A 17,319-nucleotide genomic window follows, 5' to 3' on the forward strand; every position below is an offset into this window, starting at 1 on the left:
TCTTCCACGTGCGCATCCCATCTGAATATGCCGATTTGGCTCTCGCCTTCTGTAAGAAGAAGGTGACACAATTACCACCCCATCGAAGGGGGGATTGTGCGATAAATCTCCTGGTAGATGCAGCACTTCCCAGGAGTCACGTGTATCCCCTGTCACAGGAAGGTGGAAACATATGTCTCTGAATCCCTGGGGCAGGGATACATTCGGCCCTCCACCTCACCTTCCTCCTTGAGTTTATTTTTTGTGAAGAAGAAAGATGGAGGTCTGTGCCCGTGTATTGACTATCGAGGTATCAACCAGATCACTGTTAGGTACAGTTGCCCGCTACCTCTCATAGCCAGTGCGATTGAGTCCATGGACTGGGCACGCTTCTTCACCAAATTGGATCTCAGGAACGCTTACAACCTGGTGCGTATCCGGGAGGGAGACGAGTGGAAGACGGCTTTCAGTACTACCTCAGGGCACTATGAGTACCTTGTCATGCCGTATGGGTTGATGAATGCTCCATCAGTCTTCCAGACCTTTATAGACAAGATTTTCAGGGACCTACACGTGCAGGGTGTAGTGGTGTATATTGATGACATCATGATATACTCCGCTACACACGGCGAGCATGTGTCCCGGTGCGCAGGGTGCTTGGTCGACTGTTGGAACATAACCTGTACTACAAGGCTGAGAAATGTCTGTTCTTCCAACAGTCCGTCTCTTTCCTAGGGTACCACATTTCCACATCAGGGGTGGAGATGGAGAGTGACCGCATTTCAGCCGTGCGTAATTGGCCGACTCCCACCACGGTAAAGGAGGTGAAGCGGTTTCTAGGGTTTGCCAACTACTACCGGAGGTTTATCCGAGGCTTTGGTCAGGTAGTGGTTCCCATTACATCACTGCTGATGGGGGGACCGGTGTGTTTGCAGTGGTCGGCTGAGGTCGGACAGGGCTTTTGGTCAGCCAAGGGCTCTGTTTACCTCGGCTCCCGTGCTGGCTCATCCGGATCCCTCTTTGGCGTTCATAGTGGAGGTGGACGCGTCCGAGGCTGGGATAGGAGCCGTGCTCTCTCAGCGCTCGGGTACGCCACCAATTCTCTGCCCCTGTGCCTTCTTTTCGAAGAAGCTCAGCCCAGCGGAGCGAAACTATGACGTGGGGGACAGGGAGCTGTTGGCAGTCGCCGAGGCCTTGAAGGCATGGAGACATTGGCTTGAGGGGGTAAACACCCTCATCTGGACTGACCACCGCAATCTGGAGTACATCAGGGCAGCGAAGAGATTGAACCCTCGCCAGGCAAGGTGGGCCATATTTTTTACTCGTTTTGTTGTCGCACTATCCTACAGACCAGGTTCCCAGAACGCGAAGGTAGACGCAATGTCCCGGATGTATGACACAGAGGAACGGCCCATGGATCACACCCCATACTCCCGGCCTCTTGCCTGGTAGCACCGGTAGTGTGGGAGCTGGACGCGGACATCGAGCGGGCGTTATATACAGAGCCCACTCCCCTCCAATGTCCAGCTGGGCGTCTGTACGTTCTGTCTGTTGTCCACGACCGTTTGATCTAATGGGCCCACACGTCACCCTCTTCTTGTCATCCGGGCATCGGTCGGACAGTGCGCTGTCTTAGTGGGAAGTACTAGTGGTCCACTTTGGCTAAGGAAGTGAGGGTTTATGTTTCCTCCTGCTCGGTGTATGCCCAGTGCAAGGCCCCTAGGCACTTTCCCAGAGGGAAGTTACAACCCTTACCCGTTACATAATGGCCGTGGTCGCACCTGTCGGTGGATTTCCTAACGGATCTACCTCCCTCACAGGGTAACACCACGATCCTGGTCGTTATGGTCCTGCCGTCTCCTCCCTTTGCCCGGTCTCCCTACGGCCCTACAGACTGTGGAGGCCCTGTTTACACACGTCTTCTGGCACTATGGGGTGCCTGAGGTCATTGCATCTGATCGAGGTCCCCAGTTCACGTCAAGGGTCTGGAGGGCGTTCATGGAAGGTCTGGGGGTCTCGGTCAGCATTACCTCGGGTTTTCACCCCGAGAGTAATGGGCAGGTGGACAGAGTGAACCAGGATGTGGGTAGGTTTCTGCGGTCTTACTGCCAGGACTGGCCGGGGAAGTGGGTGGCGTTCGTGCCCTGGGCAGAGATGGCCCAGAACTCACTCCTCCACTAACCTCACCCCCTTCCAGTGCGTACTTGGGTCCCAGCCGGTTCTGGCACCTTGGCATCAGAGCCAGATCGAGGCTCCTGCGGTGGACGAGAGAAGCGCTGAGGAGACATGGGGCGCCGCTCATGTGCACCTTCAGCGGGCCGTGAGACGTCAGAAAACCAGCACAGATCGCCATCGCAGTGAGGCCCCAGTGTTCGCACCAGGGGACTGGGTCTGGCTCTCGACTCGAAACCTGCCCCTCCACATTCCCTGCCGGAAGCTGGGCCTGCAGTTTGTGGGGCCATTCAAAGTCCCGAGGAGACTGAACAAGGTTTGTTACAGGTTACAGCTTCCCCCCGATTACCGTTTTAACCCCTCGTTCCATGTGTCTCTCCTGAGGCCGGTGGTGGCTGGTCCACTCCAGGAGTCTGAGGTGCGGGAGGTTCCTCCGCCCCCTCTGGACATCGAGGGGGCCCCGGCATATGCAGTTCGATCCATACTGGATTTGAGGCGTCAGGCGAGGGGCCTTCAGTACCTCGTGGAGTGGGAGGGGTACTGTCCGGAGGATAGATGCTGGGTGCCGGTGGAGGACGTGTTAGACCCGTTGATGCTGCGGGAGTTCCACCGTCTCCATCCAGATCGCCCTGTGTCTCGCCCTCCGGGTCATCCCCGAGGCCGGTGTCGGCACGCTGCTGGAGCCGCGCGTCAAGGGGGGGTGGTACTGTCACGACTTCCACCGAAGTTGGTCCCTCTCCTTGTTCGGGCGGTGTTCAGCGGTCGACTTCACCGGTCTTCTAGCCATCGCCTTTCATTTTCCATTTTTTTGTCTTGGTTTTCTACACATCTGGTTTCATTAACCAATTACATGTTCATGTATTTCACCCTCTGTTTCTATGTCCATTCGGTACGTTTTGGCTGGTTTTCGACGGGTGCTGTTTACACCCGTGCGTAAATGATTACCGTTTATTGTTGGTCAAGTGTATGTATTGTGCCTTTATTTTGAGTAAAGTACGTTGCTCACTCATTCTGCTCTCCTGCACCTGACTTCATGCACCAGCTACACCCACGTTTTGACAATAGTTGGTGCCAGGCACACCGGTTTGTGTCAAGAACTGTAACGCTGCTGGATTTTTCACACTCAACAGTTTCCTGTGTATATCAAGAATGGTCCACCAAGGACATTCAGCCAACTTGACACAACATGGGCCAGTATCCCTGTGGAACGCTTTCGACACATTGAAGATTCCATGCCATGAAGAATTGAGGCTGTTCTGAGGGCAAAAGGGGGAGGTGCAACTCAATATTAGGAAGGTATTCCTAATGTAGGTAATTACATGTGTATACCGTGGGCCTATATATAGTCGATTCCTCTGAACATTAGATATATCTGTCAGGTGCCATTTGGCCTGGTATAGGCTATAAAGTGGGATGCTCAAAGCGTGGACAAGGGTGTAAATGACTAATGGACCAAGTAACAACTTTGCGAATGGTTGATGATGTATGTGTTTATCAACCAGGACAAGACACTAAAAAAGGATGTAATTTATGTGCATTTCCACTAGAAATGTTTAGAAGTTACTTCTTCATTTTTACTGTGACTACTGTTCTACCTTTTAAGAGTATGCAACCTCTTAAAGATGACAGACGCAAACTTTACACTGGTGCAAAAACACTTTACACCAAAAAGTGTCTCATGTACACTATGTAATCCTGTACAGAGTAGAATAGACCAGACATAACTGGGTCTTTCACTGTGTCTCACTTTGACAGTGCTTTAAGAGAGCACCCAGTGCCTAGTTCAGATATTTACTATGGTCAGACTTCTGAGTAAATGTCGCTTATCTAAAATGGTGGCAACCATAACAACAAATCAGAATGAAGCAAACCTGCTGATGAGTAAAACAATCCAAACAAATAGATTCATGATGATTGGAGAACATTTTAGGAACTACAGACACAAACACAGTTTGTGAGAGGAGGAGATGCTGACACTGCTGTCTCCCTCCAGCCCAGACAAATGCTGGAGTGAAGCTCAAACTACTTCCTGAAAGTAGTAGTCAGTGTCAGCCAAGAGTAAAAACACCAGACAACACATTTGTCTTTTTTACCCCAAGTTTAAGAAACATCTGTATGTAAAACATAACAACGGTGAGAAACTGTTCCCCTTTGGGGGATGCAGGTAAGCTAGTGGTTAGAGCGTTGGGCCAGTAACCGAAAGGTTGCTAGTTTGAATTCCCGAGCTGACAAGGTACAAATCTGTCGTTCTGCCCCTGAACAAGGCAGTTAACCTACTGTTCCTAGGCCGTCATTGTAAATAAGAATTTGTTCTTAATTAACTGACTTGCCTAGTTAAATAAAGGTAAAAAACCAAAAATAATAAAATAGATGGAGATTACAATGCCTAAAAGGTTGAATCTGGGATTCTGAAACAAAGCAATCACCCTGCCACTTATTCTGGAAATTCAGTCATGTAAAATTAAAATAAATGATGTGTAAGGAGCCCAGATTGCCCTTTACAAAATGGAATAATTGTAGAGCACACAAGAGCAGGATCATCTATCTATGGTAATGTCTTAACATTATGTCTATCAACGTTATCTTTCAATGTCTATCAATGTTATCTTTCACTGTCTATCAATGTTATCTTTCAATGTCTATCAATGTTATCTTTCACTGCCTATCAATGTTATCTTTCAATGTCTATCAATGTTATCTTTCAATGTCTATCAATGTTATCTTTCAATGTCTATTATTTCAATGTCTATCAATGTTATCTATCAATGTTATCTTTCAATGTCTATCAATGTTATCTTTCAATGTCTATCAATGTTATCTTTCACTGTCTATCAATGTTATCTTTCAATGTCTATCAATGTTATCTTTCACTGCCTATCAATGTTATCTTTCAATGTCTATCAATGTTATCTTTCAATGTCTATCAATGTTATCTTTCAATGTCTATTATTTCAATGTCTATCAATGTTATCTATCAATGTTATCTTTCAATGTCTATCAATGTTATCTTTCAATGTCTATTATTTCAATGTCTATCAATGTTATCTTTCAATATCTATCAATGCTATTTTTCTCCTACGATTTCATCACAACAGGGTCAAAAGAAAACAGTGATAATTAAGAAATGTCAGGAGAATAGTTCCTGGGTTTCTCCTTTCATGGATGAGGCATATGGCACAGGATAAACAGAGGGAGAGACAGATTTTCTCCTTGATGGGTCAACCAACTGTCATTACGGTTCCATCACAGCCGAAACATGTTGGCTTCAGTGGATACAGAGGGACATTCAGGACTGTTCTACCCTGGCTGCATCCCAAATGACACCCTACTCCCTATGTAGTGCACCACTTACGGTCCCAGGTCAAAAGTAGTGCACTATATAGGAAATTATGTTCCATTTGGGGCACAACCCTTCTCTTTATAAGATTCAATGTTGGGACGCCAGCTTCCTGCTTCCACCATCCATCACACTGGAAAGTGGTTTGAAAACGACAGGCGTCAACACATGAAATTTGAGGTCATTTCGGCGAACTCCATCGAGTCCCTTCACCACCGGAGCAGTTTGTCTGCTATGTTTAGAGACGTTGCCTCTTATTTCGACAGAGTCCAGTGAAGTGTGAAACCCAAGGGGGTTTGAGCCTTAGCACCACACTTAGTCAGGCTGCCAATGAGCAGTCAGCCACACGTGCATGCATGCAGGCACACACACGCACACACACACGCACACACACACACACACACACACACACACACACACACACACACACACACACACACACACACACACACACACACACACACACACACACACACACACACACACACACACACACACACACACACACACACACACACACACACACACACACACACACACACACACACACACACAATCATCTCACCTGTTCCACATTCCCACCCAGTCTCTGTCCTGTCACACGTTTCACTGTGCAATCATTTTATAATTATCAGGCAGACTTCAGAAACTGTGTACAACATGAACAAACCATGCAGAAAGGCTCCCTACGGATCCAGTTCTGATCACACTGCCTGGTTTGTTGATGACTTGATTTGGAGTGAGTGGGAGTCTTTCTCCTGCAATTCACTTGATTTTCTAGTTATTCCAGAGTACTTCTAGGAAGCCCTATATACTGCAGTATTTACAGGAAGTCCTGCAGCTTGGTGGCATGCCACAGTTGGGCCATTGTGATGATGCTAACTGGGTATACATGTAAGAACACTTATTCAGTCCATAGGTTGGTACAGTATGTTAATACACATGTTAATACACCACAGTCTTTATTTTGCCTGTATACTTACTCTGTACGCACACAAACATACAAACTAACATGCAGCACTGACATGCACACATGCCCGAAGAGAACAGCGAGGACTACAAACATGCCCGAAGAGAACAGCGAGGACTACAAACATGCCCGAAGAGAACAGCGAGGACTACAAACATGCCCGAAGAGAACAGTGAGGACTACAAACATGCCCGAAGAGAACAGCGAGGACAACAAACATGCCCGAAGAGAACAGCGAGGACTACAAACATGCCCGAAGAGAACAGCGATGACTACAAACATGCCCGAGGAGAACAGCGAGGACTACAGCAAGGACTACAGCGAGGACTACAAACATGCCCGAAGAGAACAGCGAGGACTACAAACATGCCCGAAGAGAACAGCGAGGACTACAAACATGCCCGAAGAGAACAGCGAGGACTACAAACATGCCCGAAGAGAACAGCGAGGACTACAACCATGCCCAAAGAGAACAGCGAGGACTACAAACATGCCCGAAGAGAACAGCGAGGACTACAAACATGCCCGAAGAGAACAGCGAGGACTACAAACATGCCCAAAGAGGACAGCGAGGACTACAAACATGCCCGGAGAGAACAGCGAGGACTACAAACATGCCCAAAGAGAACAGCGAGGACTACAAACATGCACAAAGAGGACAGCGAGGACTACAAACATGCCCGGAGAGAACAGCGAGGACTACAAACATGCCCAAAGAGGACAGCGAGGTTTTCTTACTATTTCATACAATATTGCTAGGCCAATTTTGCACCGCCCTATGCGACTTCCGGTCACGGCCGGGTTGTGACACAGCCTGGTATCAAACCCGGGTCTGTATTGACACCTCAAGCACTGCGATGCAGTGCCTCAAACCGCAGTGCCACTCGGGAGGCCCCACATTTGATTTTTTAAATATATTTTGAGTATGCAAAGATCCATCTTCCTGACATAAGACAACTTGATCTACCTATAAATCATAACTACCTTACACACCTGATTACAAGTCAACTATGTCGTCTTTCGCCACTCTGCACACTATTAGTTTATCAAGTCGACAAAAACGAATCAGTCCATTTGTGAAGAGCCTTTGTTCAGTGTAGATGGACAATCAGTAACATAGAACACGTGGACAACGTTCATCGTATGGACGACAATGTAAAGCACACAGACTCAGCTAATTATTTTCAGATAAATACAATGCTTCATAAGAATACATTGAAACATTCGTTAATGCATTCATGAATCGTAAAATGTATATATCTTAGCTAACGTTGAAATGCTCTTGAGCATGCCAGGTTCGTCACGACAGTTAACCATTCCCCGTGTCTTGCCAGTCAAATCAGTAGTGTCATTGACTAGATATGTGTCGTTATCTAAGTCTTAAAAAAACGGCACACGTTATTGACATGCACTTTATTCCAGAGGATTCCACCAATTTCAGATGCTTCCCAGGTCAGGTTTTTTCTTTTCTTCCCATTGTGGGGAGTTTGCGCCTCGATTGGATAATAAGGGAAATTGCATCGACTACCCACTTTATATTACATAGGCTACAGCTTGGAACAGGCTTTAAGTGATATCGACTCACACACGTGCACAATAGGGCCCGAGCTCACAGTCTATTATTCACCAGAACGCTATGAACAGTCATTTATCATTAGTCTTTCTATCCACACAAACAGACAATATGACGTGGCTCCAGCATTTCTGCTGATCTCTGTCGCCTCTGACACACACACGACTTGATGGCATCACAGGTGTGCTCTGGGTTTGTTGTGAGGTCAGTTACTTTAACGTAGCGATATACGGTGCTAAAATACAGCTTCCATTATACTGTGACACAGATGGTGCAACCTAGAATGCTGCTGAGAAGGGTACCTACTGTGTTATACAGTCCTCATAACACAGAGAATGTCCTCATAACACAGAGAATGTCCTCATAACACAGAGAATGTCCTCGGAACACAGAGAATGTCCTCATAACACAGAGAATGTCCTCGGAACACAGAGAATGTCCTCATAACACAGAGAATGTCCTCGCAACACAGAGAATGTCCTCGCAACACAGAGAATGTCCTCGGAACACAGAGAATGTCCTCATAACACAGAGAATGTCTTCTTAACACAGAGAATGTCCTCGCAACACAGAGAATGTCCTCATAACACAGAGAATGTCCTCATAACACAGAGAATGTCCTCATAACACAGAGAATGTCCTCAGAACACAGAGAATGTCCTCAGAACACAGAGAATGTCCCGAATGTCCTCATAACACAGAGAATGTCTTCTTAACACAGAGAATGTCCTCGCAACACAGAGAATGTCCTCGCAACACAGAGAATGTCCTCATAACACAGAGAATGTCCTCATAACACAGAGAATGTCCTCATAACACAGAGAATGTCCTCAGAACACAGAGAATGTCCTCAGAACACAGAGAATGTCCTCGCAACAGAGGGAATGTCCTCATAACACAGATAATGTCCTCGCAACACAGAGAATGTCCTCGCAACACATAGAATGTCCTCGCAACACAGAGAATGTCCTCATAATACAGAGAATGTCCTCATAACACAGAGAATGTCCTCATAACTCAGTTGACACACAAACAATAATGGATATTCACAGAGTTATACAAAATCAAAGCTTGCTTTGATTGGTTATGCACATCTCTCTAAATTCAGCCTAAGGGTCAGCAAATAAAAATTAGGAACAGTTGCGTCACCTGGCTAGTCCTCCATAGTGCCCTCCTAAACCAATTAGAATGTGTGTTATTGCTTGTGGAAATGTAATGTAATGTAAATGTGGAATATCTTCTTGAAAGCATGAAGCCAATCATTTGGATTTTGGATAGAGGTGTATCCCCAGGATTGCACACCAACTCAGTGGTCTTGTGGTTCATGCCTACCCAAATTCCTCTCTTCTTGGAACTCAGCATTAACGATATGGATTAGGGATAAGGCCCTGCGATAGACTAGCGTCCTGTCCAGGGGGTGTACTTCTACATCAAGCCGCCTCACACCACGGAAACAGGAGATTTTCAAGCATTCTGTCCAGGGGGTGTAGTTGTACATCAAGCTGCCTCACACTACAGAAACAGGAGATTTTCAAGCATCCTGTCCAGGGGGTGTAGTTGTACATCAAGCTGCCTCACACTACAGAAACAGGAGATTTTCAAGCATCCTGTCCAGGGGGTGTAGTTGTACATCAAGCTGCCTCGCACTACAGAAACAGGAGATAGACTAGCGTCCTGTCCAGGGGGTGTAGTTGTACATCAAGCTGCCTCACACTACAGAAACAGGAGATAGACTAGCGTCCTGTCCAGGGGGTGTAGTTGTACATCAAGCTGCCTCACACTACAGAAACAGGAGATAGACTAGCGTCCTGTCCAGGGGGTGTAGTTGTACATCAAGCTGACTCATGTAACTGGCTCGGACAAGTCTACCTTTACCCTCCAGGATTGCACAGTGCAAATTTGCCATAATCTACATTTTCATTGAGCACAAGACCATTGGTTATTGATTCAAGGCATGATGGATGGGTTGGGGGACTTATCATGCATTCAACATCAGCAGGTTATGATGTCCAAACAAAGCAATTACAGAATTACTGAAAACATGAAACACATCAACAAACAAACACTTACAAGCACGCACAGGAAAACAGAAATCACAGATTTACCATAACAGAGTAACAAAGGTAGACTCACAGATAGAAAACTTGTTGCTGTTGTCTTTGCCTGGGAATAATTTTACTCCTCTAGATTTAAAGTCTACGGACCTTTTCACTAGTTAAAGGGAAAACAAAAACAGGAAATCAGGTGAAACAGGTTCCAAATAAACTGATCAGCATTGAAAACCAAGAAACCCATCCTCCAAGCTAATGGAGAAGAGCACAACTCATAGCAGCAGCAGGTAACAACAGTCAAAGTATCTTAGCAACAGAAAAAAAATGTGAAGAGATAAAATAGGCAAGAGCAAAAGAAGAGGAGAAGAAAGATATTATTATTATATAAGTAGCGTACAGGGCTTCTGTTCATTTGTCAACCTTGAAATGATTGGGGGGGGTTGCAGGACAGCAGACCAGAATGTAGAACAGCCGATATGGATCAGCCTTTAGCCACAGTCCCCAGAGGAGTATTCAGGGCAGGGGCGGCTGTCAAGGTTTTTTTCAGCAACAGAATGGCCGATTTGTTATGCCGCAGAATGGCACGCTGGGACATGACAGTGCAGGCGTTACCTCTCACACACACACACACACACACACACACACACACACACACACACACACACACACACACACACACACACACATGCCCACACATACGTACATACACACACCCACACAGAAACAAACGCACACACTCACATCCTGAGCAATAGGAGGATCTTCAGGTGTCGTGCTAACATCAGATGTTCATTACTATTTAATGTAAATTTAGCCACAATATATTTGTTGAACAGAAGCCCTGTGAAGATTGACAAGCTTAATAATAATAATAATAACATTAATAATAATAATAGTAATAATAGTGTGATCACATTCAACATGTGTGTAAAAACATCAATCATGATAAATGTTTTATTTTCTGTTTTCCAAAAAGAAACATAAAAAAACAAACATCTGTTGTCAGAACATATTTAATGCTTTTGTTCAGAAAGTGATCATAGATTCACTGTCAGATATAAAATGGGATAATGGAGGATTATATTGGGGTTTGGAAAAAAGCAAGTGGCATTGTGTGAGACTGTGGAGTTGCTCTCTCTCTCTCTCTCTCTCCCTTCTCTCTCTCTCTTTTCTAATTTGTGTATTTGAGGACAACCCTCACAGCCTTACAAAAAGCACATTTAACACAGAAGGGTACACTCACACATGGATTCACTGATTCAGCCTTTCCTTAAAAAAAATATGACAATATGTAAATAGGGCTTCGGCAATGTTAACACATTGCTCAAAATATGAAGGTTAGGTTGAAACTCATCAGGCTATGTTAGGGGTTAGGGGTTAGGGGTTAGGGGTTAGGGTTTAGGGGTAGACCTTCAGTTCAGGATGAACTGAATGACAGAGAATGAGTACAGTGGAGATGGATAAGGTACAACATGTTTGCCCACTCTTACACTAGGAAAGATTCCTGTGAACCATGGCATCAAAATCAACATCTCAAACCTTCAGACATCAAAGGTTGTGCAGTTAGGTAGGTGAGAGAGTGTAGTTAGGATGATGAGCAGACCAACTCATTATGAAAGAGTGTAGTTAGGATGATGAGCAGCCCAACTCATTATGAAAGAGCGTAGTAAGTATGATGAGCAGACCAACTCATTATGAAAGAGCGTAGTTAGGATGATGAGCAGACCAACTCATTATGAAAGAGTGTAGTTAGGATGATGAGCAGACCAACTCATTATGAAAGAGTGTAGTTAGGATGATGAGCAGACCAACTCATTATGAAAGAGTGTAGTTAGGATGATGAGCAGACCAACTCATTATGAAAGAGTGTAGTTAGGATGATGAGCAGACCAACTCATTATGAAAGAGTGTAGTTAGGATGATGAGCAGACCAACTCATTATGAAAGAGTGTAGTTAGGATGATGAGCAGACCAACTCATTATGAAAGAGTGTAGTTAGGATGATGAGCAGACCAACTCATTATGAAAGAGTGTAGTTAGGATGATGAGCAGACCAACTCATTATGAAAGAGCGTAGTTAGGATGATGAGCAGACCAACTCATTATGAAAGAGTGTAGTTAGGATGATGAGCAGACCAACTCATTATGAAAGAGTGTAGTTAGGATGATGAGCAGCCCAACTCATTATGAAAGAGTGTAGTTAGGATGATGAGCAGACCAACTCATTATGAAAGAGTGTAGTTAGGATGATGAGCAGACCAACTCATTATGAAAGAGTGTAGTTAGGATGATGAGCAGACCAACTCATTATGAAAGAGTGTAGTTAGGATGATGAGCAGACCAACTCATTATGAAAGAGCGTAGTTAGGATGATGAGCAGACCAACTCATTATGAAAGAGTGTAGTTAGGATGATGAGCAGACCAACTCATTATGAAAGAGTGTAGTTAGGATGATGAGCAGACCAACTCATTATGAAAGAGTGTAGTTAGGATGATGAGCAGACCAACTCATTATGAAAGAGTGTAGTTAGGATGATGAGCAGACCAACTCATTATGAAAGAGCGTAGTTAGGATGATGAGCAGACCAACTCATTATGAAAGAGTGTAGTTAGGATGATGAGCAGACCAACTCATTATGAAAGAGTGTAGTTAGGATGATGAGCAGACCAACTCATTATGAAAGAGTGTAGTTAGGATGATGAGCAGACCAACTCATTATGAAAGAGCGTAGTTAGGATGATGAGCAGACCAACTCGTTATGAAAGAGCCTAGATAGTAATATTACCAGCATGACAAATATTTTCTTGATTGTCTGTTTTGAAACGTTTAAAGTAAAAAAAGTGAGTAAGGCCATAATGTTTTTGGAATGTTGTGCATTTTAGAAATTACAGGTTGACAATTCTGCTCTGTGAGTAAAACTCTAAAATCCAATTTATGATACTAAGACACCAGATACTGTAGACCTGTGGTCCACAGCAGACCTGTGGTTTCCAGTTACTACTTGCTCCAATGTTACATTTCCACTTGCCAGAAACAGTGTCAGAAACAGTATGTTCAGCCGAGATCAACAGAAGATCACTCAAGCTGATATTATTGAATATTCATTAAGAGTGGACATTACCTCTTCCATATTCATTAAGAGTGGACATTACCTCTTCCATATTCATTAAGAGTGGACATCACCTCTTCTATACTCACTTAAGAGTGGATGGTACCTCTTCCATATTCATTAAGAGTGGACAGTACCTCTTCCATATTCATTAAGAGTGGACATTACCTCTTCCAAATTCATTAAGAGTGGACATTACCTCTTCCATATTCATTAAGAGTGGACAGTACCTCTTCCATATTCATTAAGAGTGGACAGTACCTCTTCCATATTCATTAAGAGTGGACAGTACCTCTTCCATATTCATTAAGAGTGGATGGTACCTCTTCCATATTCATTAAGAGTGGACATTACCTCTTCCATATTCATTAAGAGTGGACATTACCTCTTCCATATTCATTAAGAGTGGACATTACCTCTTCTATATTCATTAAGAGTGGACATGACCTCCTCCATATTCATTAAGAGTGGACAGTACCTCTTCCATATTCATTAAGAGTGGATGGTACCTCTTCCATATTCATTAAGAGTGGATGGTACCTCCTCCATATTCATTAAGAGTGGATGGTACCTCCTCCATATTCATTAAGAGTGGATGGTACCTCTTCCATATTCATTAAGAGTGGATGGTACCTCCTCCATATTCATTAAGAGTGGACAGTACCTCTTCCATATTCATTAAGAGTGGATGGTACCTCTTCTATATTCATTAAGAGTGGACAGTACCTCCTCCATATTCAGGAAGTGAACAGTACAAGCAGTGCCCAACATTAATAATAGTGCAGACTTCCTCAATTATAGTTAATCTGTGAGGGATCTGCATCTTAATTAACGGTTACACTTCGACGGTCACTGATGAGCACCGCTTGAGCAGTAATCACTTACGATGCCTTAATGTGTCCTTTCTTGGGATATGCTTAAATTGCGGCGAGATAAATCAGGCAACGAGTTTCTTTGTGTGGAAATGTAAACTATATTAGAGAGCCAAGGCATTCTCAGGCACTATGAGGGACAGCTTTAGTCCGACCTCTTATTAACCCAACATGAATGTTTCATTACTCTCATTTCATGATCCTCAGGTCAGCTTTCTGTCATGAATATATAAAGGCTAAACTTACACATTGGTTCTTTCCCATGCGCTGCCAGAAGAAGCTACATTAACCGACACGCACAGGTTGCCTATTAATTGATACTTGCCGCTCAGTCGTGACATTTCATCATTCAGACTGATTAAAAAGGATTGTGGACGCCGTTGGAGATCTGCTACATATGAGGAGGAAGGCAACCATCTCAACATGCCAACACTGTCATTCTAATTTAGGCAATCAAAATGTGGCACCAAGACAATGGGTTCCTACCAAATCATATAACAGGGATTATCAACTAGACAAAACAACATTTATTTTATATTTGATATTCTTCAAAGTAGCCACCCTTTGCCTTGATGACAGCTTTGCACACCTGTCAAAGTAGCCACACTTTGCCTTGATGACAGGTTTGCACATTCTTGGCATTCCCTCAACCAGCTTTACCCGGAATCTGTCATCAAACCTGTCATCAAGGCAAAGTGTGGCTACTTTGAAAAATCTAAAATATATTGTGATTTGTGTAATAAATTTTTTTGGTTACTACATGATTCCATATTTGTTATTTAATACTTTTGATGGGATTTATGAAAATAGCCATCATTAGCAGGTTTTCTTGTGTTTGGAATATTGCAGTCTGTACTACAATATTTCAGTCTATACAATACTGTACTGCAATATTTTAGACTATACAATGCTGTACTATAATATTTATTTCTCATAAGAATGTATTTTGTTGTACTATAGTGGTGGCCATTGGCAGTTATCTGTTCTATGTCAAGACTAAGTTGCATGGGCTGCAGAAAGGGGAGAGGTCAAGGTGTCATCATGTGTAAACATGTCTTTTGCTCCACTGTGCCTGTGTGCCAGTCACTCCCTACTTTTCCCATCGGGGAGAGGAGGATGGCAGTGTCTGGAATCATTCTATGCTCTCCGTGAGTTTGTTCAGGATTGGTTGTATTTAGAATTGGTTGTATCTAAATGACAATTTGATATATGCCTGTTGATATGGAGGGTTGGTTTATGGTTCTGGGTTTGAGTAAGGAGACAAAGCTGAACGATTTATTATGTCTATGCTGTCTGACTATGTGTGTTCTTTGCTATTAAAGGATCTCAGTTGCAATGTAGAGGGGGCTCTCAGAGAATTCATTGATAGACACTGAATTGACCTGAGAGTCACAGGGTTGTGATAGAGCTCATATAATTAAAGATGGACTTTGATAACTAACTCTGACTTGTGTTGTGGTTTGCTCTCATGATTTGGTAAATAGAGGAAATTTCCACGACAACTTTACTGTTCTATAATCTTCCAGTCTGTACTATACTGTTCTATAAAATTTCAGTTTGTAATACACTACAGAGACAGATTGATAAACTACAGACAATTCTGCTGTATACTGGCAACCTAGGATTCAAAAACCCATTCTGGCTTGCCGAGAGGCCACTGGTTAAAGGACAAATCAAGTCATGTTGTAGGCACATACAGTTGAAGTCGGAAGTTTACATACACCTTAGCCAAATACATTTAAACTAAGTTTTTCACACTTCCTGACATTTAATCCTACTAAAAATTCCCTGTCTTAGGTCAGTTAGAATCACCACTTTACTTAAAAGAATGTGAAATGTCAGAATAATAGTAGAGAGAATGATTTATTTCAGGTTTAATTTCTTTCATCACATTCCACGTGGGTCAAACGTTTTCAGACACTCAATTAGTTCTTGGTGGCATTGCCTTTCAATTGTTTTACTTGGGTCAACCGTTTTGGGTAGCTTTCCACAAGCTTTCCACAATAAGTTGGGTGAATTTGGCACATTCCTCCTGACATAACTTAGTCAGGTTTGTACGGCCTCCTTGCTCTCACACGCTTTTTCAGTTCTGCCCACATATTTTCAATAGGATTGAGGTCAGGTCATTGTGATGGCCGCTCCAATACCTTGACTTTGTTGTCTTTATTTTGCCACAACTTTGGAAGTATGCTTGGGGTCATTGTCCATTTAGAAGACCCATTTGCGACCAAGCTTTAAATTCCTGACTGATTTCTTGAGATGTTGCTTCAATATATCCACATATTTTTCCTTCCTCATGATGCTATCTATTTTGTGAAGTGCACCAGTCCCTCCTGCAGCAAAGCACCTTCACAACATGATACTGCAACCCCCATGTTTCATAGTTTGGATGGTGTTCTTCGGCTTGCAAGCCTCCCCCTTTTTCCTCCAAACATAACAATGGTCATTATGGCCAAACAGTTCTATTTTTGTTTCATCAGACCAGAGGACATTTTTCCAAAAAGTACGATATTTGTCCCCATGTGCATTTGCAAACCGTTGTCTGGCTTTTTTTTAATGGCAGTTTTGGAGCAGTGGCTTCTTCCTTGCTGAGCGGCCTTTCAGGTTATGTTCATATAGGACTCATTTTGCTGTGGATATAGATACTTTAGTATCTGTTTCCTTCAGCATCTTCACAAGGTCCTCTGCTGTTCTTCTGGGATTGATTTGCACTTTTCTCACCAAAGTACGGTCGTCTCTAGGAGACAGAACGCGTCTCCTTCCTGAGTGGTATGACAGCTGCGTGGTACAATAGTGTTTATACTTGCGTATTACTGTTTGTACAAGTGATAGTGGTACTTTCAGGCATTTGGAAATTGCTCCCAAGGATGAACCAGACTTGTGGAGGTCTACCATTTTTTTCTGAGGTCTTGGCTGATATCTTTTGTTTTCTCATGGTGTCAAGCAAAGAGGCACTGAGTTTGAAGGTAGGCCTTGAAATACAAGTTTGGACACACCAACTCATTCAATGGTTTTTCTATTCTTACTATTTCATACATTGTAGAAAAATTGTGAAGACATCAAAACTACGAATAGCACATATGGAATCATGTAGTAACCAAAAAATTGTTAAACAAATCAAAATATATTTTAGATTCTTCAAAGCAGAGAAAAAATAAGAAACCGGCCCACTGCTATTGATAGTTTTACTGGTCTTTAATAAGCTTTACGTATCCACCTCACGGCCTTCACCAGAACTTCTGTGAATTTTTTAA

The 17,319-nt window shown here is 43.5% G+C and overlaps 1 protein-coding gene across 2 annotated transcripts in view; it reads right to left on the reverse strand.

Annotated features, from left to right (window-relative positions):
• LOC118399009 (CUB and sushi domain-containing protein 3-like) overlaps positions 1-17,319 on the reverse strand; it is a 908,305-nt gene that overhangs the window by 457,025 nt on the left and 433,961 nt on the right. For both annotated transcript variants that reach the window (XM_052472732.1, XM_052472731.1), the window contains exon 7: positions 10,165-10,242. In XM_052472732.1, the coding sequence (XP_052328692.1) occupies positions 10,165-10,242 (78 nt within the window). The remainder of the gene's footprint in view (positions 1-10,164; positions 10,243-17,319) is intronic.

Source organism: Oncorhynchus keta, chromosome 20, assembly GCF_023373465.1.
Source record: "Oncorhynchus keta strain PuntledgeMale-10-30-2019 chromosome 20, Oket_V2, whole genome shotgun sequence".
Taxonomy (NCBI): Eukaryota; Metazoa; Chordata; class Actinopteri; order Salmoniformes; family Salmonidae; genus Oncorhynchus; species Oncorhynchus keta.